The sequence below is a fragment of the Prosopis cineraria genome, unplaced genomic scaffold (assembly GCF_029017545.1).
Source record: "Prosopis cineraria cultivar Desert tree isolate PC_DT_omini unplaced genomic scaffold, ASM2901754v1 PC14, whole genome shotgun sequence".
Classification (NCBI taxonomy): Eukaryota; Viridiplantae; Streptophyta; class Magnoliopsida; order Fabales; family Fabaceae; genus Prosopis; species Prosopis cineraria.
Genome location: NW_026555345.1, coordinates 26,149,938 through 26,176,289, shown reverse-complemented (window position 1 = coordinate 26,176,289; position 26,352 = coordinate 26,149,938). Strand labels below are relative to the sequence as shown.

Below are 26,352 nucleotides of genomic sequence, written 5' to 3'. Positions count from 1 at the left end.
TACCAACAGTTTGAAAGTTGGTCAGATTCATATACCAACATGGCAATCCATAAATCGTCACATTCTATATCCCTTCTAATTGTTCGTAACATGTATGAAAACCATATGCAAGATCAAAGTAATTTAGCTTCCCTACAGCAAGAGCGTAGAAACTCCTGTACAAATGCCATGCCTAAAAAAGAGCTGTCAACTCGAGCACTGAAAGAAACTAAACTAAAAAGCCTCAAGAAAAGTCAGGGGATTCTCAGAATGGAGACCCAAAATTTTGCAATAAAGTTGTCAGGAAACAATACAGCAGACTGCGTCCATGAAGCCTAATTACAAGCACCGTCAGTTGTATAGTGAAAGATTAAATTTCTTCTAAGTTGCATCACATGACTTCATAGTTTCTTCCAGATGTTCATGATGCCATCCGCAAATAACTTCAGATTTCCCCACAAAGTTGTTTTCTTTGGAGCCTCAGCATCACTGATCTTCCTATTAGAGTTGTCAGTGGACAATGGGAGAGGAGCAAAAAAAAGCCTTAATATACAAAATATTGGAGATGGAAAAATCACAGACGTCAACAGATACGATCATCTAACCCAAACCGGGAAAAAAAAAAACAAAAAATAAAAACAAAAAGATAGAAGGTTTGCATCAGCAAGTAACGAATTTCATTTGATTTTTTTTATCAAATATATCTATTCTTGATTGAGAATAAAAAACTGTTTTTGATTCATCAGCGAAAGGGTCCATTCAATAACAGTACCTAGTATCAATCTGAATGGCCAGGGTGAGTACCAGACACAAAATTTTGATTTTTGTTCCTGAAAATACTTCAGTACAGAAACGCCTTTTTTATTTTTCTCTATCTGCCTCTTTTTAATTGAGGCATTTCACTAGATGAAACAACACTTCGATATAAATTTCATTATAAGTAACAATCAAGCTTTCATATTAATCTTACGAGCATTTTGAGTATTTGATTTTGTACAAAAATAAGCATTAATTTTAAGTTTTCTAACCCCATATTCATTTCTGACTCTTTAAACAGTTTAAATTTTTAACTTGATTTGAAGTTGTTTATAGATGTTTTTTATGAAAACTTGGACAGGAATGCATAAAGAATACTGTAATTTTCAACAAAATTTATCCCTATCACATCCCATTTTCTATCATGAATCAAACCCTCCACAAATAATGGTTTTTTTCTAAGTGACGATAATTAAATTAATTATACTGGCCGCCTATATATCTAAAGATTATGAAGACTTACATTTTTGACTCATTCATGTCTGAAGTTCCATGAACTTGCTCCATAGTATGCTTTGGACCAAAAATACTGGGAAGGTCTTTCAACGAATCATGCTCCCTTTTCTCATATTCAGCTTTCTCAGTGTTTGTTTTCTTCATTACCATATGATTTTCCAAATCAGATAACTCAGAATCGAGACCTTTGGTCTGACTACTTCCAGACATTTCACTACATGAAGCAGACATGTCATGTACCTCTTCTTTCATTGGATGAGTTTCTGAAACAAGATCAGAATAACTAGACTCAGCTTCCTCAGTCTTGACATCAATTGATGTCCACTTATTCGATTTGGAAGGCTCAGCTTCTCTTTGCAACAGGTCACTTTCAGCAGTAATGAAATGACTATCCTGCTATTAAGATCGAAAGTAAGGATTAGTATTACAAGAAAGTCAATTTAACAGTTCTAAAAATATTTTAAGGAACAAAAGAAAAAAGAATCAAACGAAGCCAGGACAGCCAAAGGGTCTATGCAAAGACGTGACAAAGGAATGCCATGCAATTCTGATGAACAAGTAGAGCCATCAACCATTCATGATTTTTCTCCATTTGATTGCATGTTAATTGCTATTAGAAAGCATTATTAATAAAGGAGTTCACTATTTATGCCAATGACCTATCATTCTTTTTTCCCCATCACACAGTAAGCTCAAATAATACTTGTAGTCAGGCTGAGGATCAAAAAAATAATAACAAAGATCTAGCAGTGACTTTTGGTCCAGAACTTCGTAAATTAATACAATATACAAAAACAAGAGGATGACAAACTTAATTCATCAACTGAACTCTACTTATTGATGAAGCATTTGGATTGCTAAAACATAAAGAACGAACTACCAAAAATATAATGTACAAATAATAAAGTCACCTCTACGAATTTATTTATAAACAAATTATTAATATGGCATTTATGTTTGATGCTTACGGAAGCAGAGGTGATTACAGCTTCTCTAGACAAGCTCCCCTCATATGAGGTAGTCTGTGGCCCTCTCTTATCTTGCAGATGCTCATTCCCAGCATCAATTTCATCTAAAATTGCGAATTCACAATCATCATGGATAGGCCTGTCTTTTGCAGTCTCTGTAGTATCAGAGGGAACCTTTACAGTTTCAGTGATCCCAAGTTTACTCCGTTGAAGTTATCTTTTCCAACCAAATTCTCATCCATGTTGTTTGAAGAATTCAATTTGGACTTGTATTGTAATTCCTGAAAGATTTCTCTAACAACATAGTAACTGCCACCAACTTCTTTCCAAGCATCCCTAAGTTTTGGAAACTTCCCATCATTTGTCTCTCTGTACCTGGAGAAAAGAAGATTTAGCTTCGACATTCATTATTGGCTAATAAGAAATATGAGCACAATGTGCTACCATACCAAACCTCAGATGCTGTAGAATATTCTCACCACAACTAATTCATATATGAAGCATGACGATAATGATGCCAAATCAGATGATGTTATGTTAATCAAATTTCAGTTAAAAAATAATAATAATATAGCAGCTTTTACAAATGTCTGACCTTTTCAGACAATTTCTTTTTTCTTTTTTTTTAAGAGCAGGGGAGATCATGTTCTTCACCACATAATCAGGACAACAATTAAAAGCACGATGCAAAATAATATTTCTTCTCCCCTGAGTATCCCTTTGTTGCACCCCAAGGGTTAGGACCAAAACACTAAAAATTATAAAGTTTTTATTTTTGAAATCCTTGCAAGTTGTATTTATTTAAATGAGACAGATATAGGACACTTAAGTATGACCAAAATTGACCAGATGCCAATTTGTGGAAAACATCAAGCAACTTTAGGCCCTGGTTGGTATGTGGGATTGAGGGGTTGTGATTAGGACTAGGATTGGGATAAGGAAAACCCAACTTTTCATGTTTGGTATAGATCATTGAAGAGCACAATCCCAATCCCATGTTACATGGGATTATTCAATACCACCACCGCCCTTGGTATTGGAAAATCAATCTTAGAACAGAAAATATGCAGACAAGCTTGCCCTCACCCATCTCTCTCTCTCTCTCATCCCTTTCATCCCCTTCCTTGATGGTGCCATCTTCTACCATGGCCATCCCTTTCATCCCATACCTCCCTTGCGATGGTGTCGTCTTCCACCATGGCAAAGTCCTTCCTCCAGCTTCTTCGTCTTCCTCCCTTCTCCCTCCATCAATGAGCTAGATCTTCATCCTTCCTCCAGCAACTTCATCGACGTCCATGGTGAGTCACTGGTTCAAGTTCGAGTTTGCCATCAACAGGTTCAAGTTTAAGTTTGCCATCATCCACAATGAGTCACAAGTTCAGGTATAAATTTGATGACATCTAGATCTGGGTTCAAGTTCGTCTCCCTCCCTACCTTGGGATTGTGTAGACCTAGGTTCAAGTTCATCTTCCTCACTCCCTTTGGATTGTGTATTGTCTTTTTATTAATTATAAGGGGCATTATAGTCTTTTGATAATTTATGATTGACTATAAAAAATTAATGCAAGTATTTAATTCAAATATTACGCCATACTAAATATACTTTTAAACCTCAATCCCGATCCAATCTATCGAAATTCATACCTATGTACCAAACAATGCTTTAAGATATAGATTCCGCCTCAAATGAAATAAGTGCATGTATTTACAACCACCATTATCAGCCACAACCAGGCAAACTCCATCACTTGAAATCCTCCAACAGATCAAAGAAAAGAAGGGCACAGGGGAGACTACTCCCATCCTAACTAAAAAAATAGTTCAATTAACTTCATTAATTTGATTATTTCTATAAACATGTAATTCAATAGCAATTACCAAATAATGAATAAGTGATCTATTTCAATTAAAATGTTTAAGTTATTCAAGTCCAATGTTGTGGCATTACCAGATTTCTCAAAGGAAAAAATAAGACCATACTATTGTGATATGTTCACTAAGTCTGCAAACAGTAACAAGCAGTTACTATCCCACCAAAGTTCAAAAGCAAATGCATTCTTGGATCAATGTCTTTTGGTCTTCTAATAAGCTGCTGAAACAATTTTGCATGTTGCATACTGTCCCCTGAACGCACAATATAAAATATTCTTATTGGACTGTCCCAAAATTTGCTTACACAATTTAAGCATTTGACTTGATATCTCAAGATAAAGCACATAGAAGAAAACTTCATAAAATTTTCAATTTCAATAATGATGACTTCAAAATTGATTAAGTTCTCGCTAAAAAAGAAAGAAAGAAAAAGAAGGAATAAATTTTAGGAAATACTTGTTCACAAAAGATTCCACCATGGCTCTCCTTTCATTTCTCGAAATCTTTTGACGTTTCTGAGAATTTGGCTTGTCAGAAGGTACGGAGGCGGCATATGACCATCCACGCCACTGAGTATTTGACTGACCAGCAGAACTGTTTGCCTCAATGAGCACTGTCAATCGACATGGTGAATATGATTACATAATAATTCAATATATTATATAACGTTATACTGGCATTGAATTGGACTTTCAAAATTAATGCCAAAGCAGTAATTGCAAGGGATTAATGAAGACTAAGGGGTTGAACTTCAATTTATAGTAGACCGCATAAATATGCTTCTGATAACATTACGGTATTTAACAAAGACATCAAGCCATGTTAGTGACCTATAGCACAACTATACAACAACAACAAAAAATAGCCTTGTCCCACTAGATGAGATTGACTACATGGATTGAATGATTTCGTTGTGCTCTATCGACAACCACATCTTTGGATATATTGTAAACTATCTCTTCCAATAAATTCATTAAGTGTTCTTTGATCTTCCTCTACCCCTTCTTAGAGGACTCAAACTTGTCTGTCATACGCTCCTCACCGACGCCTCCAACAGCCTCCTTTGTACATGTTCAAACCATGTTAAATAATTATCTACCATTTTTCTCATTAATAGATGCCACATCAACTCTTTCCCATATATGATCATTGCAAATCTTATCTTTCCTTATATGCACACACATCCATCTCAACAGCACAACCATACCCTTGTTTAATGGATTGCAATACAAGACATAGACAAGAGTAAATGTAGTAGATGATTCAGATAGAGATAAGAAAGAAAATAATTGTTCTGTCATATCTTTCAAGAAGCTTTGGGTTTTTATAGATGCATGTTTTAGACCATTAATCTTCGGCTTCTTCTTTTAATAATGAATCCTGTCTTTCTAAGACAAGTTTGATCTCCAAGATCTTTGCTACTTTCTCTTTATCTCCCCTCCGACCAACCTTTTGTTCTCATTAAGTATTTATTTTGACCATGGGATTTTGTGGCAGTTGGTACGGTGCAAATTAATATTAGCAACTCCATCAAATTATCAACTCATTGAGCAATCAATAGGTTTGTAAATTGATCCAGAACAGCCAACTTATTCAGTTTAACTTTCTAGTTTAAACGTCCAGCACTTCCAGAATTTTTCATTCAAATTGCATCTCAATCAGCAGATAGAAAGTTAATTGCTGAGTGAATTAAAAGCCCATATCATCAGATGAAATGTTACACTCTCAAATTATAAAAATTCAAACTTCAGATATTTTTAAACCTTAACATGAAAATCTGTAAGAATCCCCACCTAGTTATCCAGAGGGGAAAAACATACCCTTGACAAGCCCATTACCGCCAAAGCTGCACAGACTACTTCTACCGTGCTAGGAGTAACGATATCTCAAAGAATTCAAGATCAATTTCGGGACAAAATATTGTGTCCTGTGTCCTCGCATCACTCAACATGCATACCGAAATATCTTCATTTTGTTACACACACATACATGACCAATATAAATTGCTACGTCAGCAAATCAAACGCAATGACACAGGCGCAGGCAACACACATTGATATTTTTCCCCTTGTATTCGTTACAGCACTTTGACAGTTCCTAAAACAATCTAAATGATAATGAGTTTACATTTTCAAAGGAAAACCCCCATGCATAAGTACAGGGAAAAAAACAAAAAACAAACGCGCAACAGAATAAGCATGGAGACCCAAAAGTATCAAATCACAAGAACAGAATCAGAAGAGCTAAAGTTACCCCATTTGGGTGGTCTGGGATGTGACAAGCGAGTGAGTCTGAAGTTATGATTGGACAAGAAGAGGCCTCCTCTCGCTGCTACCAGGAGCTTCTTTCTCATTTTCACTCCCCGCTGTTGTGGCTTGAGCTTTCCATGATGTTCACCACCAGATGAGAGGAGAGGAGACTTTTTTTTTTTTTTTTTGTTGGGGGGGGGGGGGGGGGGAGGTCGTGGTCTTAGAGAGGAGGGTTTTGAAGGTGAGGGGGACTCCTGCGTTGCAACGTTGAGTGCCGTTTCTGAAGTTCAAAGCCTTTGACACCCTGCCAAAAAATATAAAAACTTTGTGACTGATAAATGATAATAATTAACTATTGCGGTTGCCAAAAAATTTTGCCCCATCTCGACTCCTTTATAGGAAATATTAAATAATTAAGAATATTTTTTGAGCCTAAATATAAGAAACAACCAAAGTACATAACAGGGAGAATTATTTTAAAATTTCACTCAAAAACAAGTAATTATTCTCAAGTCGGTTGGCAAATGAACTTAGAAAATGTTGTATTGTTATTTTCCTAAACTCAGGCACTTAGTTGTTAATATACCTAAAAGTAATTAATTGTTATAAATGGGACTTGTGTGTAATTCTTATTACATAATATGCATCTATAATAAATTTTCTTTTTTATCTTATTAAATTAATTTAATTAAGTTAAATTACTAAATACATAATCACCATGTCAAACAAGCATTTTGAAAAGAAATTAAATCCCAAATATATTTATCGGTCTCAATTGCATTGATTCTTATGATTTAGTTATTTTTTTTTAACAAATATTTGATATTTGAAGGGTGCAATAAATTGACGAAAAAAGTACTAAGTGGCTTGGGCGAGAAAAATGTCTTTTTAAGACCAGAATCAAGAATATCCCTCTCTCAGACTATTAAAAAAAAAAAAGAGAGAGAATATCCCTCTATCAGTTTTTTCCCCTTCCTTTTTGAATAAAACTATTTTTTTATGATGGCTGCTTTTAACTATAGTAATAATATTAATTGAAAACAATTTTTTAGTCTAAAATAAGTTACATAACTTTTTTTTTTGGGCCAGCAAAATAAGTTACATAACTGATGAGTTACTAAAGATTGCCATTATATTAGATATTTTGCATTAGAGACACATATAAATAGATATGCACAAACTTTTAACTTAATTTAACTATGCCAATAAAATCGTTAACTGGACTCTGGTTTACATATCTAAAATAAATTGCATTGTTAATAATTAATGAACACTAAGCCGTGTTTAGTATTTTATATTAATTATTGATTGATATACACATTAATTATAAAATAGTGACTATACTTACATCCAAGAATTTCACAGCAAACATTTCAAAATTCACAAATTATTTTGTACACTGAACTATATAAAATTCCTCTAAGAGTACATGTACATCTCACTAGTTGGGCCCAAGCTTTATGGTTTTCTTTTCTTTTCCTTTGTTTTTTTTCCACCTCTGGTTGTATGTGGTATTCCCTTTTCTTTCTGTTTTGAGGTTTCCACATTCAGATTTCAGAGCTTAGTCCTGCATGGAGCAGAGTTGCTTTTTTGCTGCATAGAAAATAATATATGAAACCTTTTTGCATGGTGAATATCTGCTACAAGGATGAACCATATTGTTATCTAGGTTGGTTTTCAAGAAAAGATATGCAATACAATGAACAACATAGAATAAATACTATTCAAGTATTCGTTCTTCACTTTTGCTTTTTAAAAAGTATTAGTTCTTCCCTTCGGATCTGAGTGTAGCTTTTCCTTGGCTAATGATAGCATCCATTCCTCAATGTCCATTTTATATTTAGTATTCCCAACACAAGCAACAAATGAGGGACAATTCATATAAACGCCAAATGAAGACAGGAATAGAACAATATTATAAGTATGCTATACATCTATACTCTGAGTTTGCCTGTAAAATCTAGCGACCCAAGGAGCAAGTTCAGTATTGTGAGGAGTCCTGGGGTTGGCAGAGTAATAATCAGACCAATAGCATGGGGTGAGTCTCTCAGTAAATCTTTTGTCAGCATAAATGCAAAACGGCAACCAATTTTCACCTCCATTCATTCTTCTTTTCCTTTCCCTTGGGTAAGCCAAGGGTGCTTGCACATACCTGCCAATTTGTGTCAGACAACACTTTTACTACCATATTTTCTGAGTCACTTGAATACATGTAAAATATGAATTCCCTTCTATCGTTTTCAACTTAGACATTCGTAAGGATCAGATAGGCTGCGTTGAAACATATAAATACATCGTGTGGTTATTTGGTACTTCTAGGTAACTTCTAGGTAACTAATAGCATATTCATAAACCAGTCTTTCCTATATTATTTTATTTCTTGCGATTAATCCATGCCAGGATAAAAACAGTCCATTCTCGGATACAGATACACGCATAAGTGAAAGTGTTGACTGAGTGTGACGCAGAAGTTATTCCTGCCGGAGGGGGAAAAACTATACGTTTTGAATACTCAGTGCCAGGAGCTGGTCTAAAGAGAAGCCACTCCAGAAAAAGCACCAAAGAAACTTCCCTTAGTTTTTAGCATATTAGTGATATGCTATAAATGTAATCAAGAAAATTTGCTCGCTAGAAACATGAAACAAGAATTACCTGATACCATCAATATCAGCATCCCAGCAGAAGTGGGTATGACCAAACACATGGCAAGAAGATGCATTCCCTCTTCCCTCCGCCCCATGTATTGACCTTATTCGAAGTTCAAGAGAGTCTGAACCAATTATTTTTGGAAGCCTGGGATAGAATAACATCCTCTTCTCTGGACAAAGTTCCTGCCTGTGAAAAAAATAAGCAGTACGTTAGCCTTCAATCAAATTAATACCTTAATTTTCGTATGACAAAGCAACATAAATGTTTGAAATGTTTGCAGTTTAAGTTGCCCGCTCCCAACAAGCAAGATACATCACAAAGCAGTAGTATAGTGTTAATGAGAATTATGCCCATCCATGTCATTTTCTTCTAGAAAGTGACTTGCATATAGTATTGAAGGGAGTACAATTTATGAGGTAACAACCTGGGAACAAAGTGGGAAAAGGTAATTATGTGACCACATGTCATCTGAATCTCCTTTATCGCTGTTTGTTGTCTTTCATTCATGCCATCAAAATATAAGGCAAGGGAGATATCCCCATTTGAAAGTCCCTTGGGCCATTTGCATGCATGAAAGTCCTTACATGCCTAACCAAAAGAAGGGGGAAGTATCGTAATTACAGGTTTACATCATTGTTGGTAAAAATAACAGCATTTAAATTAAAAGCAGACAAAAAGGGAACTTGCCCAGTTATTGACAGTTGTGAAAAGTTATACATAACCAGAGTGACATGGAAATAGAATTACTGATAGAATTGTTATCAGAACTTTAATGCCTTTGCAAGTCTGTTCACAATTGCACATAGAATCTGAGTAACAGACACAATGAAAGAATAAATTCCGAATTTTCTGTGCATGGGGAAATAAATCTTGGCCGCACGTTAGTTGGAAATTGAATGCTAGATCTAATGTCCTGTTTAGATAGATAAATTAGAATTATCACATTGAGTTAGATACATCTATAAACAAAAGTCAAGGAAGACAACTGGGATTTTGAATTCATATAATCGATAAATAAAAACATGGAAAATATTTTCCATTTCGGGCAAAGCCTCACCTTCAAAAAAAAAGTAAAACGATAACTTCCTTTTGTCTAACCCAACCTCATAAATCATTCCTAACATCACGAGAGCAGAACACATATTGCCTATCTTCACTTTGCTTCATTTTAGCCAATTATAATGCTTTCTCTGCCCTCATTCTTCAATTTCCAATAATTGAATCAAATCACAAAATTCTTTCACTTCGCATAAATATTGTTCAAACCTTCTTTCGTTATTAATCATGTCATGGAGTTCATAATTCCATCAAAGCATCACAAAAAGGTATCTAGCTTTGTTTGGTTCAAGACTCATCTACCATGGTTTATATCTATGTTTTACGTTTGATTTCTTTTATTTATCATGGCGGTTCCCTTGGCAGGTGGCAGCAAGCAAAAAGAGATCACTCTTCAAGCTGAATGGCCGCACAAATGTTCTTGAATAACCCATGTCTCTACCAACAAATAAATTGCCTTAGGCATGTGATCTAAATTGGACCTTGCCCATGCAGGTCAAGACATCTGTAAAAGAAACAACCATGTATATCAAAATTAAGGGAAACTATCTAACCCAATAGTAATTAGATGGTGGCGTCAGGATAGTGATTTTCAGGGTAGTTACCTACATGGTATTGCCATATTGCAGCAGGTAATAATTTTTGAGGTCTTGAATATATTACGCTTTAACAATGAATAAAATGAAAATGCAATATCGTTGTCATCAATATATCATATATCTGCATAAACAAGAGAATATTGTGCAGTACACTGAACCAGTTAACCCTTTAACGTAAAAAATGAAGAGTGTACTCGGGTCATCAATCATTTCTTCAAATGGCTTACTATGAGTTAATAGAGTAGTCACCATCTCCAAAGACGGAATGCGAATGCCAGCTATATCCTGCTCTTTGTCAAAGCTCTGTGAAACAAGCAGATCGGGCGTTCAAACAAATTGCCTCTAAGCAACACTTTTTCTTCAAAAAAAAATTCTGCTAGGCTGGATGAAAATTGACATTATCAAAGCAATCACCTCATGGTACCAAGAGAACAAGGGAATGATTCCTAAGTCATCAGTAACCATTGGATTTGTCTCAACTCCAAGACTCTTACATGCATCAAGCAATTTATTTAGCTTTTCAAGCGAATCAACCTGGAAAAAAAAATTAGCCAAATCATTTTCAGAAAGATAATATTCTGATCAAGACAGAAAAGATTCAGGAACAAGCATCAACATCGATAACATTTTAACCATGTAACAAGTATGCCATTAAAATTTGTGAAAATAGATTTCAAGTTGTCTCGTATCAAAAGAAACATAAAGCACCAAATTATCCGTGATTTCAAGTTAAAATAAACCAGAGACACTAGGACAGGCGGGTTATACACCAGAAAGAAAAGTTAGAGGAGAACAATGACACATCACATCCTATTGTTAGTTCCGTTTCTTGCTGTTGTTTCGTTGATTTCCCAGTTACTATAATGACGGATGCTGCCTACTCAAAACTGTTGATGGATCTGACATATATAGCTTGTTTGATTGAAGAAACATTAGAGGATTCTATCAGATTCACATGCATACATTCATTATGAAAGATGTCTCAAAAAGTAAAGATAGCGATGAATCATGAGAAAAGGAATACAACAATAATTTGACCTTAATACATGAACTTAGACCTTATAGCCTAGGTATGGTAAATGAGCTTACATGATTTTCTCCCTCACGACGACACCAAAGATCATGGTTCCCAGGTACAAAGAAGACATGTTTAAATCTTTCCTTCAGTAGAGACAAAGTGACAACAAACATGTCATATGTCTCCGCAACATCACCGGCAACAAGAAGAACATCTTTCTTGTGTTTAACAGAGGATAAGCACTTTACCCACCTCATGTTCTCGGCATAGTCAGTATGCAAGTCTGAAACCACAAACACACGCAAGCCAGAAGTAACCCCCAGCGCAGATGGTAAAATCTGGGTCCTTCCAAGGTCAACCTTTTTCATGCGTGTTCCATGATTGTTTAGTAATCGTTGGGGAAAATAGTTGGAATAATGAGGCAGTTGTGAGGGTGTCAAACAAGAACTGAGGCCCACCATTAGCTCCAACGGTGAACAGTACGTTCAAATGTAGTACAATAATCAGAATTCACCACAAGATACCACCAGGTACACCAAATCACAAGTCAATTGATAATGATCTTTCTACTGGAAAAAGAAACAGAAAGACAAAACAAAAGGCCTTAATCAGTGTCCGGTTGCTTGACTTATGGTATACAAAGGAAAATGCTCGCATTGTCTGAATGAACTCGAAGATGTAGATGAACCCTAGCTCCGGATGACTTTGCTAGATAATATGATATAGTAATGTGCTTTTGGCTCGTAAACATTTCTCATACTCAATTCAGGTCATTTTAAATCTGACTTATGAATAAATGTATTGGAACCATCAAACAAACTACCCAAAATCGAAATCTGCAAATCGAAACATAAGAAGTTAAAGGGAGAGAAAAGTACCTTCTATGCTTTCTTCTTGAATCAGGACACCGCAACTTCTTTGTTTTAATAGCAGAAAAGCAATTTTCTATATTTCCCAATTTCGGAAAACTGCAACTACCAGCTGAATTATCGTTGGCAAAATTTGTCAATTGATAAAATAGCCGAGGATACCAGGGTCAGAAAATTTCTCTTTAACTTGGGCCAATTCCATCAGTCAATTGCATCAACTTCGATGGCAGTGAGTTCGGTTGAACTAAGAACAAAAGGAGAGTTTTGCATGGAATTAAAATTGGAATCCAAATAATAAAAATCGAATTAAATTACAAAAGTATGCTGAAAATGAAATTCAAGTATAATTTTAATAAATATATATTTAAAATTAAAACAAAAAACAAAAAACAAAAATGCCCCGAACAACAGCAAAATGGAAAGCTCTTCTCTATTCCTCTCCTTCACCGTAGATGGCGACAAACCATGTCCATCAAACTAGAGCAAGAACCCGGCCGTGAGCAAATCAAGAGCAAGGACATTGCAAATAACCAATCATAGAGCAAACAAAAAAATCTACTAGAAATCAAAACTTGAAAATATGGAAATGTCATCAATGGAATGCAACAAGATTAAAGAAGATGAAAGGTAGAATTGAAGATTAGAGGTAGAACTTAGATATCTATAAAGATCATATAATAAGTCTCACATCGGAAAGTTTTACAAGTGAAATGGAAATTTATAAGTGTCAGGAACTTTTCCATCCAATACAGGCTAACCTTTTATGATGGGATTTCCCTTATGCTTGTGCTTATACTCATGACATTTATTGTATCAAATTTCACATTGAGAAGCCTTACAAGTGAGGTGAGGTTTGTAAATGTGAGGGGCCCTTTCACTTAACAAACTAATCTTTTGATAGGGGCTCTCTTTTTAAGCTTATATTCATGATATTGATGCTTTCATTAAGAGTCCGGTATCACAAAAAAAAAACTACCATAGAAGGTTCTAATTGGCAAAAGGCCAAGTGAAGTGTCGCGAAGTAGAACCGCCAAAGATATCAACTATCAATGGGGGTGACATTATAATAAGTCCCATATCAAAGAGTTTTCATAAGTGAAATAGAGTTTATAAGTGCGAAAAACTCTACCATCCAATAAGCTAATATTTTAGGATGGGGTCCTCCTTTTAGGCTTGTACTCATGACAAGTCGCTAATGATGATGATGACAATTAAGACAAAGATTGAAGTCAAAGGAGGAGACCGATGTAGGCATTGAAGTAGGGTGATAGGGATGACCCTTATGCTGTCTACTACTACTCTGGTTCTTCATTGTCATTCTCCAAGTTTTGTTGGGGCTTCATCATCATCTTTTAGAATTGGGTCACGGCTTCACTTTTAGAATTGGCAACCTTGATTGCAGTGAAGGTGCAACAAGCGAGTGCAAAGGTGGAAATTGAAGTTTGAAGGATGACGAATTGAAGGGCAAAGATGTCCTCTAAAATAATTCCATGAAAAAGCCTCAATTCTATTATGGGTAGCAAAGAATTTAATTCTAACCTTTTTCCTTGAATTATGATTCTTGGGAATTCAAATTGATTTGTACCAAAAGCACTTGCATTGGGATTCCATCTCTGATTTTGTTTCCTTCTTTATAATTCAATAGTACCAAATACAACTTCAATTCTAATGTACTCAACACTTCATTTTTACAATTTCATTTCCCTTTCAACAATTTCAATTCTTGTATACCAAAGAAGACATAAAATCCTAGAGAACTCTATCAAGGTTGTATTGAGATGTAAGAGAGTGTTCGCATCCTCATATGGTTGCTAATTGTTCTTTTATATTTTAGGCTAGCCTTATTTACTTATTTAAAAAAAATTTAAAAATTATAAGTGCCACTTCATCTTATGTGTTTAAAATACTTGTTTAATTAAATCAATACACATGAATATGATCCTTTATATATTATTCATTCTATAAAAAAATTTATTATGAATGCATTAAAACCCACTTAATTTAATTTGGTGACATAACAATACATCAAGCACACAAGATTAAGTACTCAAGGCTTGTCATTTATTTAATTTTTACGGCGTTAAACAAGGTATATAGATTAGTATTAGTAAAATAATATTCTATGAATTAAGTAGATGTAGCATAGATGGTAGTAGTTTAAGTCCCTTAAATATCATTTCAGGATTCAATTCTTAAATGTTTGTATGGGAAAACATTTTTTAGGAAAGAATGACCCCTCAAATGGAGCTTGAATTTTTTGAGAGTTAATCTCATAGTTGCCAGCTTTAGAGATATTTTTGACAAAAAAAAAAGTAAGTCTATAAAATGTGAATATTATTTTATTTTATTTTCGTTGTTAGATAAATCTAATCTATACAGGTTGTGCACTGTGAAGGTCTAAAATTAGGTAAAAATGGAATAATTGATAACTGACCACATTTTAAATTAAATTCTCATAAAAACAATATCCGACTACGAATTGTACTTGTTGCGATCCATGAACTTATGAAATCTTACATGGTTCAATATGTTGAGCAACAATAATACATGTGGAAGTTCGCTAACAACAACAACAACAATACATGTGAAAGAACCACTGAATTAGGATTAATGGCTTGCAATGTGTTAATAAATTTAGTTAGAGTTGGCAAAAAGAAATAAATTTATGCAGAAGCAAAGCACATCAATTTGAAGGTAAATTAAGTTTATTGCATTAATATTAATATTAATAAATAAAAACTTAAATATTGTTAGTGGGGGACTAAGCACCTTTATATGAGGTATTATATTTAAATAATCCTGGGATGAAAACATGGTATTTGAAGAACTTTTTCTAGTTAGGCTAATTACGGTCGATCAGACTCAAATTCAAAATTAATGAATAATTCTATATTTTAGAAATAGTTTGTTACAGGAAAACACAAATTTAATTATTTTTTAATTAATTATATTCACCTTATTTTTTATAATGATCAACCAAAATGCTTTTATTTTAAGAAATTAATAAAGCTCATGAAGGAAAAAAATGGAAGCATAATAGTCTCATATAATTGATTAAAATACGTATTCTTATGTTTTTAGATTAACCAGATTAGCTCGTGAACCAAGTGTTTTTCTATAAAAGTTAAGATGAAGCATATTTATGAGCTATGAATAATATTTCAGTTAACTCCCAACCAGGAAGGATCACACTTTGCATGCGACGTGCAACTCTTATGTTGTACCTGGCATGAGAGAAGAATAAAGCAAATGAAAAAATGATTGCTTGGTTAAGGAAAGAAATATAAAAAAAAAATTAAAAAGAAAATAACATATTTAATTCACCTATTTTTACCGCTAACTTTTTTCTCCAAATATAAGGAGATTTTAAAGAGAAAATAACATTTCTTGTTAGTTGCCTTGCTCCATTTTCATCCTAATTTTTTCTCCACTTTAAAATTTAGATTATTATTGTTCGCGTGTGAACAACAAATAGCTAGAGACGATGAGTCTCAATTAATAATAAAAAGGTCTCGAGCTCCCCTATCACAATTCATTCGGATATAAAAGATATGCAAGACTTGATAAAACAAGTGTTTTTAATTTTTACTAAAATGTGAAAAGATTACAAGTCTAATTTGACAATGAAAACTAACTGCTAAACCAAAAAGCTATGAGTGCAGAATACGAGTCTTTGTTGAGTGTTAATTGTCTTTCTTTTGTGTCTTCATATTTTATTTATAGTGTCAGAGTGGTAGTAGCCTTTCCTTTAAGACTTAAAACATTCTGCCGAAGAATCAGGGATTCCGCAAAACTCATGGCATAATCTTTACTCAATGTTTTTCATTTTTGGCAATCAGCCCATCTCACCGAGATACTTAGGCACGATGTCTGTGAATTTTGGAATCACTTAGGATCGTGCCTTTATGTGCCAACGATTCAATATCTGTAACTGGCAGGATTTCAACATGTTTATCCTATCATGGCTTTCTATTGAGCTCGAGGTGGCCCCTTCATTTGGATTGGGCTTGACTCTTCAGTTATTCAACCTAAATAGCTTCGTGACTTATCAAGTGACATTTCACATTTTAGCCTAAATAATGCCCCCGCATGCTAGTGGCTAATAACATAAATCACGTGGCACATTTGAAAAAACTGAAACATCGCTTCGTTTTTGAACACCCTTAGTTAATATAAACTTATTTCTTTTTTTGATCACTTCTTTTGCCCTTCCTGTCATTTCTTAACGTTTCATCTTTTGCATCCCTTGCTCTAGTCTCCCTTTTGCTCACAAATGGCTTTCTCTATTGTTGCCACTACCTCCACTACTACTCCACCTACTAATTCTACTAGAAGTCTACCTGATTCCCTAGCCACCATTCAGAATCTTGTAGCTTTGCTGGGAGGATTGATGATGGTATGTATTTGATTGTTAAAACTCATATTTCCCCTGGATTAGGTTCTTATTTTGATATCTCCTTATTTTCACTTCAGGAGGATTTCTCATTCCATGATTCTATCGCCTCCTGGTAAGCTCTTCATTTTTTTTTTATCCTTTTGTTTTATTTGAGATAGAAATGCTAACTATTCATTATTTTTTCAATACTTCTCCCTAGAGTTTCCAAATCTCCAACAAGAGTGATGTCAGGTATCTAACCATCTCTCCTGACCTATCTGAAGTGACTACTCCTATCTAGTTAAATCCATGGCCACTGACCTTAATTTGCAACCTAATTCCAACCTGGACGACCTCGCCCTTTCCTGAGTTGTCTTGCCAAGAGCTTCAGAATTGGCCTTGGTCTCCTTACACTTAAACCAATTGGGTGAAATGTTTGAAGCAAACCCATGCACAACTGTAGAAAGAGATGGGTCTCTCTAACCTTATTCAGCTTTCTTTAGCCAATGTTGACATTACGATCAACCTATTGATAGCCCTTTTAAGCTTTTAGGTACCAATTTACAACTCCTTTATCTTCAAGCTGAGTCCTATATCAATCACATTGTGGGACATCTTCATGTATCTAAGGCTGCCAATCACTAAGGAGGAGAACTTCTACGCTATCCTTAAGAAGCATGACTCCTACGTCAACCTCTCTGTCACTTAGAGAGCAAAATTAGGGGTGCTCGCTCCTACACAAAAATCATAGAGCTATTCTTTAAGAAACCAGTTGATAAGCCCGTCATCCCTACTGAGCACTTGGTTTTTATTTAGATCTTGCTGAGCTAATGGATCCTGGCCCCAGGGGAAGGAAAGCTTGTGCAACTCCACTTACGGATCACTTAGTCCTTTCTTTGCAGCAATCAAGTGACCTTGGGGACCATGTTTTTATGCTAATTGTATGACAGTATGAGGGAGTCCTTAATGAAGAAGCCTTTCAGCAACTTCGACGAGATCATCTGATTCCTGAAACGATGGACTACCGCATATTTCCCTCTACTCTACCAAGAACCTTTCCCAAAGGATTCTCATGCTAACCACCCTTTCACTTGCTTATTGGGTGGTCATCCTCTGACCGAGTCAAAGAACTTTTTTAAGTTCTTCAGTCAGCAAAGCTAGTCCTTGCGAAGGACCCTAAAGCCCTTTAATATTCTGGACCGCTACCTTCCCACCCAGTATAGATATTTGGTGGATTGAAAGAACAAGCCCACCTCGCAGCTAAGAGATAAAGTCTTTCTCTCAACCACCATTCCTAAAAAGATGTGGTTGCCATATAATGACTCCTCCTCCAAATCTTTAAAAATCTATTTAGAGTTATATCACCCCTAATTAGTGGCATGTTAGTTTGGGTTGAGCCAGTGTATCCCTTGGGGGTTGTCCCCTCAAATCAGCATAGAATTACTAGACCGGAAGGCAATCAACCAAATAGCCATTCCACACACTGTCTAAAGTTAGTGCAAGGTGAAACTTGTAGATAAGGATGCCTGTCTTTGTTTTAACAAGTGGTGCCCCCAGCGCTTTAGGCGCATAATAAAGAGCTATACCAGTAAGTATTGTCTTTTATGTTTACTCATTTTCACTTTTTGACATAGTCCGACCTGCTGTGACTCTTTTGTAGGCCGTAATTGGATGCGATAACACGTGCTGATAGACTTCTTAAAGGGAAACATCAACGCCCCTACTACTTTGAAGACCCATACGACCCCTTCATTGAGTACCGTCATTGAAAGGATTAAGAGGGATGACGCATCCTCTCATGTCTCGGTCCCAAAAAAGCCTAAGGCTAAGAACAGTCACTCCTCATGCCACTCGGATAAAGGAGATGGACTTGAAAAGAGAAGCGGGCTTCATCTCCTTTGCCTAATTTTAAGAGGAGAAAGAAGGTAATACCTCCTCTCACTGATCAACTTTCCTCCATTCCTCCTCCAGTTAGACCTATTCCCTAAAAGGAAAAGTGCATACATAAGTGCCAACAAACCATGATTTGGTTGGCAAACTCTGATCATGGCAGGATAAATCCCCTTCACCATGGGGGTAGAAGCTCAGATCCTATACCCTCAGGTGGTTACTTTCACTATCACACTTGAGCCCTTGCCGGATCCTCAAGTGCTCACATCTGCTATTCTTGCGGCAACTCTGGATTCCTAAGGGATTGCCTCTACTGTAATCCCTAAGGCAATTCTCGAGGATCTTATAGAGATTGCTAGTGATGTGGCTCAAGAGGTGATAGAAAATATAAAAGACCCTGAGTTTGCCACCGAGATTCAAGAAGCTATGTCTGCTATGGCCTCAGATGGTGTTAATGACCTAGAAGGTCTTAGGGCTACTACTGGCTAAGGGAGCATTTCTACTATAACCCTGGATGGTATCTTAGGGCTTGGGGTTGATAAAGTTCAGGAGACTGCCACTACCAAGGCCCTAGAGGTGATTTCCCCTATCAGCTCAACATGAGTAATTAAGGCTATGGGACCTAAAAGGCCCTTAGAGGGACCTCAAGCAGTGATTATCACCGATCCTGCGACTATTGGTACTCCAATTTCGAAGAGTATGATTATCACTTTGACCTTCACTCAGGGTGCCTTAACGTGGGGCCAGACTGAGGCTACTACACCTGTAGGCTGTGTAAAGAAGGCCTTGTGATCTGCTACGTGGTCTGCCTATATTCTCCAGTCTACGGGTAGAGATAAAGCACTCGTGGACCCGAGTCAGGTATTAACCTATTTTTCTTTTTTTCTCCTGTCCATTTTCTTTTTACTATTGTCATTAACTTGTTTTTTTTTTCTTTCTTTAGCTTGCTTCAATAGAGGCAGTCCCTACTAATACCCTCCTAGCTGGCATCTGCGTCCTAAAAATGGACGTGATGTTTGATACTTGGAGGGTTATTCAATTTCAACTTAGCCTGGATTCACTCTTAATTCTCGAGCAGAACTACAATGAGATGATTCAAGCTATTGAGGATGTGGAAAAAGTGTTCCCTGTGCCTGAGCTGGCGTTCCTCCATGCCTAAGTCTCGGCATGTTACATCATCATCAATCACTGCCACATGAAACTCTCACTCCTTTCAGAGTACCTAACAAATAACTAGTCTGTCATGAATAAGTACCTGCCAAGGCTTAGACGACTATTGCCAATAATTGAGTGTATGAGATTGCTTCTTGCATGGATTATCTAGTGTACCAGCTAGTAGCTGTTGAAAAAGAGCTGGCACGGGCTGAAAATGGTATCATGGAGTCTGAGCTGGAGGTTAAAAATAATGCCTTGGATGATGCACAGGCTATCTCGGATGAGAAGATTTACTCAATGCTAGAATTTAAGATGACCCTTAGTCGACATCAGTCCCTATCTACTAAGTTAGACACAGCTTTAGCTATCTGGGAAGTCTTTCAGGCCTATTGTAAGTAATCATTATATATATTTTTTATTCTTTTATTATTTGATTTGTTTTATTTGTCCTTTATAACATAATTCTTATAAATAAAAGGATAAAAATTCTTTTTCCCTTGTGGTATGCTTTGATTCTTCTTGAGGCCATTCTAGGCCTTGGGTCTTTTACTTCTTCATGCTTCAGACCTTGTTATTATGACGACCAGTATCTCTTTAAGTATTTTTCATTTATAACCCATCTGTGTAGAGTCCCATTGAGGCTCGATAACTAATATGTGTTTCCTTTAAGTACTTCACTAACTTTGAATGGTCCTTTTCAATTAGGTAAAAATTTACCAAGTATTTAGTCTTTATAATCAAGTGGCAACACAAGTTTCCATATGAGTTTGCCCATCCAAAATTGTTTCTTTTTTTTTGTTATATATTTTTGAAATCTCTTTCTTCTGGGCAATCATATGACCTAATGCTTGTAAATGTATCTCATCTAACTGAATTAACTCATTCATCATAGGTTCATTATAATCCTTAGAAGATCTTTCTAAACTGTTTGTAATGCATAAAAAAGGGACTACTATTTTGATAGGTAATACGGCTTCGTGCCCATTTTTCAACACATACGAGCTTATGCCTGTGGCCTCTCTCTTTAATGTCTAGTACGCCCATAATGTCTCATGAAGTTGCATGTGCTATTCCCTAATGTTTTCCTTAATCTTTTTTAGAATTCTAAGGATTATTTTATTAAGAACTTCAACCTGCCTATTTTCTTGAAGGTAATATGGTGATGATGTTAACAATTTGATCCTACTTTCCTCGGTAAAGGCTCTAAAGTCACTTTCAGTAAACATGGTCCCTTAGTCCGTTGTAATCGTTTAAGAAATCCCAAATCGAAACACAATTTGCTCACATATGAAATTAATTATGTCATCCTATTCCACTTTCTTCATAGGGACGGCCTCCACCCATTTTGTGAAATAATCTGTGGCCACTAAGATGAATAAATAGCCCTTGGATGAGGCCAGATAAATCTTCTCTATTACGTCTATAGCCTACCTTCAAAAGGGCGATGGTTTAACGATCGAATACATGTCTGATGCTGGTACTTGTTGTGTGCCATAAGTCTGGCATTTCCTACATCTTTTAGCATATTTGATGTAGTCTTTTGCCATTAATGGCTAATAGCATCCATGCCTTTGCACTAGCTATTGCATCTTCGGCCTTGATTGATAGGCCCCACACACCCCTTTATGCACTTTTCTATACAACTCATCTCTAATCAAAATAAAATGTTGGGCACGTATCCTTGTTTTATAAGGATATCGTTGGCTAAGATTTTATAGATAATCTTTGAAATCATCTTGCCAATCCCAAGCTAACTCTTACGAGACCGCACCACATTGTACTGTTAAACTACACTAAGAAATTGAAGGATGTTCTTTTCGTTCCACCACTATCATCTTCCTGGTGAGTTCGGGTAACAGCCTTAGCCCTAATGCTATTTGAGCTACTTCATTAGCCTCCTAACTCTGAGCTCGGGGAATGTGAGTTAACGTTACAGGGTCGAACTCTTCTAATATTTGAGAAGCCCTGGCATAATATATCACTAAAACTGGGCTTATGCTTTGTATTCAACCTGATTATTAGTACATTCGAAGTCTAGTTGTAGGGATAAGATGGTTTTTAACCCCTGTAGGAGAAGTTATTGCTATTTTGACCCCAAATATTTGTTCGATGTTAGACTCGTCAAACTTAAGCAACTAAGGCTGCGGATCTATTAAAAATATAGGTAGTTCTCTTTTGTCTTTGGGGAGCCTGGCTGAGGGGTGATTAGCCAGGAAATTTACTAATACTTGACCTTTTATTAAATTTTAGGGTAAGAATATTAATGAAAATTCTGCCAATGCCTCATTTCCCTATATGGCCTAACATGAATGGCCAATTAAGCATTTATTTAATTAAATCAAAATGCAAAACCATGTATACAATTGTGATTATTATATAATGCCTTAATCTAGTATAAGCATAATATAGTACTAAATACGCTATCTCTACAGTTGAGTATCTGGTCTCTGTGGGAGTCAAACACCTACTTAAATAATAGACGGCCTGCTCACGTCCCCCATCAACATTTTAGGCTAACATACATCTTATAGACGTGGTGGTGGAAGCTAAATATAATAAAAATAGGGTGTTCTCCCTTGGGACTGCTAAGACTGGAGGCCTCATTAAGTGTTCTTTGATTCTATTAAAGGCCGCCTGATAGTATTCGGTTTAGGTGAATTTCTCAAAGTCTTTAAGTTTCAGGAGCTCAAAAAAATCCTTCATCTTCCCTGCCAAATTTAGGATGAAATTCCTGAGATAATTGACTTGAGCCAAAAACCTTTGAAGCACTTTCTTATTGCTTGGCACCTTTGCTTATGGGATAGCTTGTGTTTTATTCCAGTCTACTTTAATCCTCCTTTTATGGATCAAGAATCTAAAAAAATTACCTGTAGTTACATCGAAAGCACATTTAAGTAGATTTAGTTTAAGGCTTACTTCCTTTATTCAGAGGAAACTTGTCCTTAGATGTTCGATATGATCATGTGCTTTTTTCAATTTGATCATTATATCATCTATACACACCTCCAGATGTTTTTTATTTTATCATGAAAGATGGCATTCATAGCCTACTAATAAGTGGCCTTAGCATTTTTTAGACTAAAAAATCATGACTACCCATTCGAAAGTCCCAATAGAGCTTGAGCACCTAAAAGCAGTTTTGTGAATGTCCTCTTTCGTGATAAATATTTGACTATATTCTGAGAAGCAATCCATAAATAATAATAAAGCATTCTTGGCCCCAGTATCTATCAACCTATCTGCAATAGGCATTGCATACATGTCTTTAAGTGTGGTTGAGTTTATGTTTTGAAAATGTACACAAACCTGTAGCTTTTCATTTTTCTTAATTACTGGGACTATATTTAAGAGCCACTAAGCATGCTTGCAAGGCCATATAAATCTGGCCCGTAGGAGGTGTTTGATCTCCTCTTTTACTTGTAGCTCCATTTCAATTGACATTCTCCTGGTGGGCTGTTGATATGGTCTGTAATTCAGCCTTATCAGAAGCTTATGTTCAACCAACTATCTCACCAGCCCCGGTATTTCATCATAGTCCCGTGCAAAGCAATCCTTGAATTGTTGTAGCACTTGATTGATAGCATTCTTTTGTTCTTCATCTAATAGTAAGCTAATGAATGTGATCTTCAGCTCTTTTAGAGATTCAAGATTTACTTCTTCTAATAGATCTTGAACCTTTGAGGCTATATCTTTGACTTTAGAGGTGTAAGGTTTAACTCATGCAATTGCATTATTTTTTAGGTTTCATCTTCATATACGACCTTGGTTCTAAAAGTTGAGTCCGTAGTCTTCTAGTATCTCCTACATGTTATGCAAGCATAATTTTTAGATGGCCATTATTGCTATGGCCTTTCTTTTGTCTGATTTAATCATCCATCAGTTCTATGATAGGTTTGTACCTCTGTGATATTAGAGATAGCATGGCACTTGTTGTTGTTTTGTACGAAAGGACCCAATTCGGATCTTCTTGTGCTTATTGAAATATGAATCGGCCTATATCAACATCATAATACCTTGCATCCATGAATTTCAATGACCATAGTGAAGGGTTTATCCTCAGCCCAGACTACTTCTACTCTTCTTCTTTCCACATGAGAAGCATTTGGTGTAGTGAGAAAGATACACACTCATTGGCATGGATCCAGTCTTAACCTAAAAGGGCCTGATACTGTGTTGTTATGCTGATCATGAAAAAGGCCGTCAGAGAGGATTTGGTCTTGACATCAACATGTAACGGTAATATACTAAGGACCTTAGAGGCAGTCCCAGTGAATCCTACTATGGATACCTCGATTGGCATTAGATCTCGCTCCTCTCGCCCTATCTTGAGCATCACACGGGTTGGTAGTATATTCACCACTGAGCCATTGTCCACTAGAACCCTAGTTTTTGGCTTCCCGGCAAATTGTGCCTTAATGTTTAAAGGCTTCAAGTGTTGGGTCATCTTAATGCTTGGTTTTTCTAGGACAGCCTGTTTCAACTTTCCCTCTACATCTTGTAAGGTAATGTGACAGACGAGCTCCACAGCTTCTCTTTCTATGTCTGTGTCTTTGTTGGCTTATACTCTTCCTCCACGTAGTAGAGATTAAGAGGTATCTTTCCAACATAAATGATCCTACTACACTAATTTTCATTTTCACTCCCCTCGTCCTAATCCTCGGTGGACTTTGTTCTGAACTTGTTAGCTTCCTGCATGTCAGAGCCTTCCTGTGCCTTAGTCTTCTGCTGCTCGAGATATCTCTGTGTAGCCCGCTTTTGCTGAAAACGCCATTTTTGAGTTTTGGTTAAGGCAGCTAAAAATTTTTTATGCCTCATGACTCTCCATTTTAAAGGCAGCACGTTACCAGGTGGTGTAACAAACTTGCTCAAACTCTTAATGACTTTTAATTTTGAAGGAAGCTCTATTGTGCTCTCCGATGGTGTTAATGGTAGACTGTCAAGGCCTACGTTCCAATCATTGGTGTCCCTGTGAAAGATTCACTTGCTCCTAGCGGTGCTAAGTACTTGATGAAGTAGTTGAATTTGCCCTATGGCTCCCTCAGACAATCCCAAATCACTTTAGACTTGTTTAGTTCTGTCATTAGCAAGCCCCCCAGCCAATGTCCTATCTTAAGGGTCAATTACTGTCCTGCTTCACAATATGTTGATTATCAATTTTTGAGCTGCTCGTGGTTTATCCTAAACGGTACCAAACCACATTAGAGCTATCCAAGCTTCTTATGTTTTGCCCTTCCAGTCTAATGTCCTATCTTGAAGATCTGTTCCTATTTGGCCAACTCGTAGGTTCCTCTAGGCGGTCCCATACTATTCTTGAGCTCTCTTAAGTTACATCTTACCTGTTTATAAACATTTTAGGGCCTCCCATTTTTTCGCCTATTATCATTTCTCTTGCTCCATCGTCTGTTAGAGTTTATCTCCACCATATTCACTATGGCAAATGGTGGAAACTGATCTCCGTCTATGACGATGGATTCCTCTTTAGGGAACTTGAGAACTCCCTTATTGATCCGATCCTGGATGATGTTCTTGAAGCCCCAGTAGGATTTAGTATTGTGACTCCATGAGTGATGGTACTTACAGTACTCCTTCTCTCTCTATTCCTATTTTGAAGGGATCTTGTGATCAGCGGGCAGTGAGATAAAGTTCTTTTTAAGTAGAAAATCAAAGATCTCCTCTATTTTAGTGATATCAAAGGTGTACTATATTGTGTTCGACCTTTTGGGAGTCTCCCTAGCCTTCCTCATCGGGCCGAGCATGTGTAATTTCTTGCATTTTTTAATTTTACCACCGCAACGTCCAGGTCACCGAAGTAAATTCCTGTTGTAATCCGCCGACAATGGTCCTCTCCTTTCAACAACTCTTCATATCCCCATACTTTGGCTACAAGCTTATAGAATTCTCAAAATTTCATCCCTTTAAATTTTTTTTAGAGCTTTATATCCAGTCATACTTGAGCCCACTTGACGAATTTAGTTTCTGGAAGCAACACATGGCACCTACTCATCAGTTGTTTGAATCTCACCAAGTATTGGTATGCCGTTTCCTAGCCTATTGGTTGAGTTTGTAGAGTTCTGCTATGCTGACCTCCGACTCTGCCTTGTAGAACTGTACAGGGAACTTATGCTCCATCTCCATCCAGCTAATAATTGAGTTGTTAGGTAGTGAAGTGTACCATGTGAATGCTAGACCTGTGAGAGTGTTCGAGAACAATCTTGGCTTTAAGTTGGTAAAGTTTTCATAGTTGGTAATCTCCCCATATTGGATTATGAATGTGAACCTCCCAATGTGTTCCAAGGTTCATTGCGTTCTGTCTTTTGAGAACAATGTGAAGTTTGGGATCCTATATCCCCCAGGGTATGGGTTGTCCCCAAGATTATGAGAAATTAGGATTATGAGAGGAT

General features: G+C 36.3%; 2 protein-coding genes across 3 annotated transcripts; both read right to left on the bottom strand.

The window, feature by feature from the left end:
* Positions 1-30: 30 nt before the first annotated feature.
* Positions 31-6,528, bottom strand: LOC129292278 (uncharacterized). The gene is given in 7 exon segments (XM_054929856.1): positions 31-477; positions 1,259-1,389; positions 1,492-1,647; positions 2,220-2,441; positions 2,444-2,594; positions 4,548-4,704; positions 6,345-6,528. Coding segments are annotated over 7 exon segments (1,014 nt in total). The 5' UTR covers positions 6,445-6,528; the 3' UTR covers positions 31-380.
* Positions 6,529-7,664: 1,136 nt separating this feature from the next.
* LOC129293511 (uncharacterized) lies at positions 7,665-13,034 on the bottom strand. 2 transcript variants are annotated; one of them, XM_054931518.1, is made up of 8 exons: positions 12,541-13,034; positions 11,915-12,231; positions 11,734-11,800; positions 11,059-11,178; positions 10,894-10,947; positions 9,414-9,577; positions 8,993-9,175; positions 7,665-8,492 (listed from the first exon to the last, which is right to left on the bottom strand). In XM_054931518.1, exons 2-8 carry the CDS (start codon positions 12,121-12,123, stop codon positions 8,267-8,269), a joined length of 1,023 nt encoding a protein of 340 aa, XP_054787493.1. In that variant the 5' UTR covers positions 12,124-12,231; positions 12,541-13,034; the 3' UTR covers positions 7,665-8,266. The 2 variants fall into 2 exon arrangements, with proteins under 2 accessions (XP_054787493.1, XP_054787492.1); XM_054931517.1 differs by having other exon boundaries at positions 11,734-12,231; positions 12,541-13,031.
* Between the last annotated feature and the right edge of the window lie 13,318 nt (positions 13,035-26,352).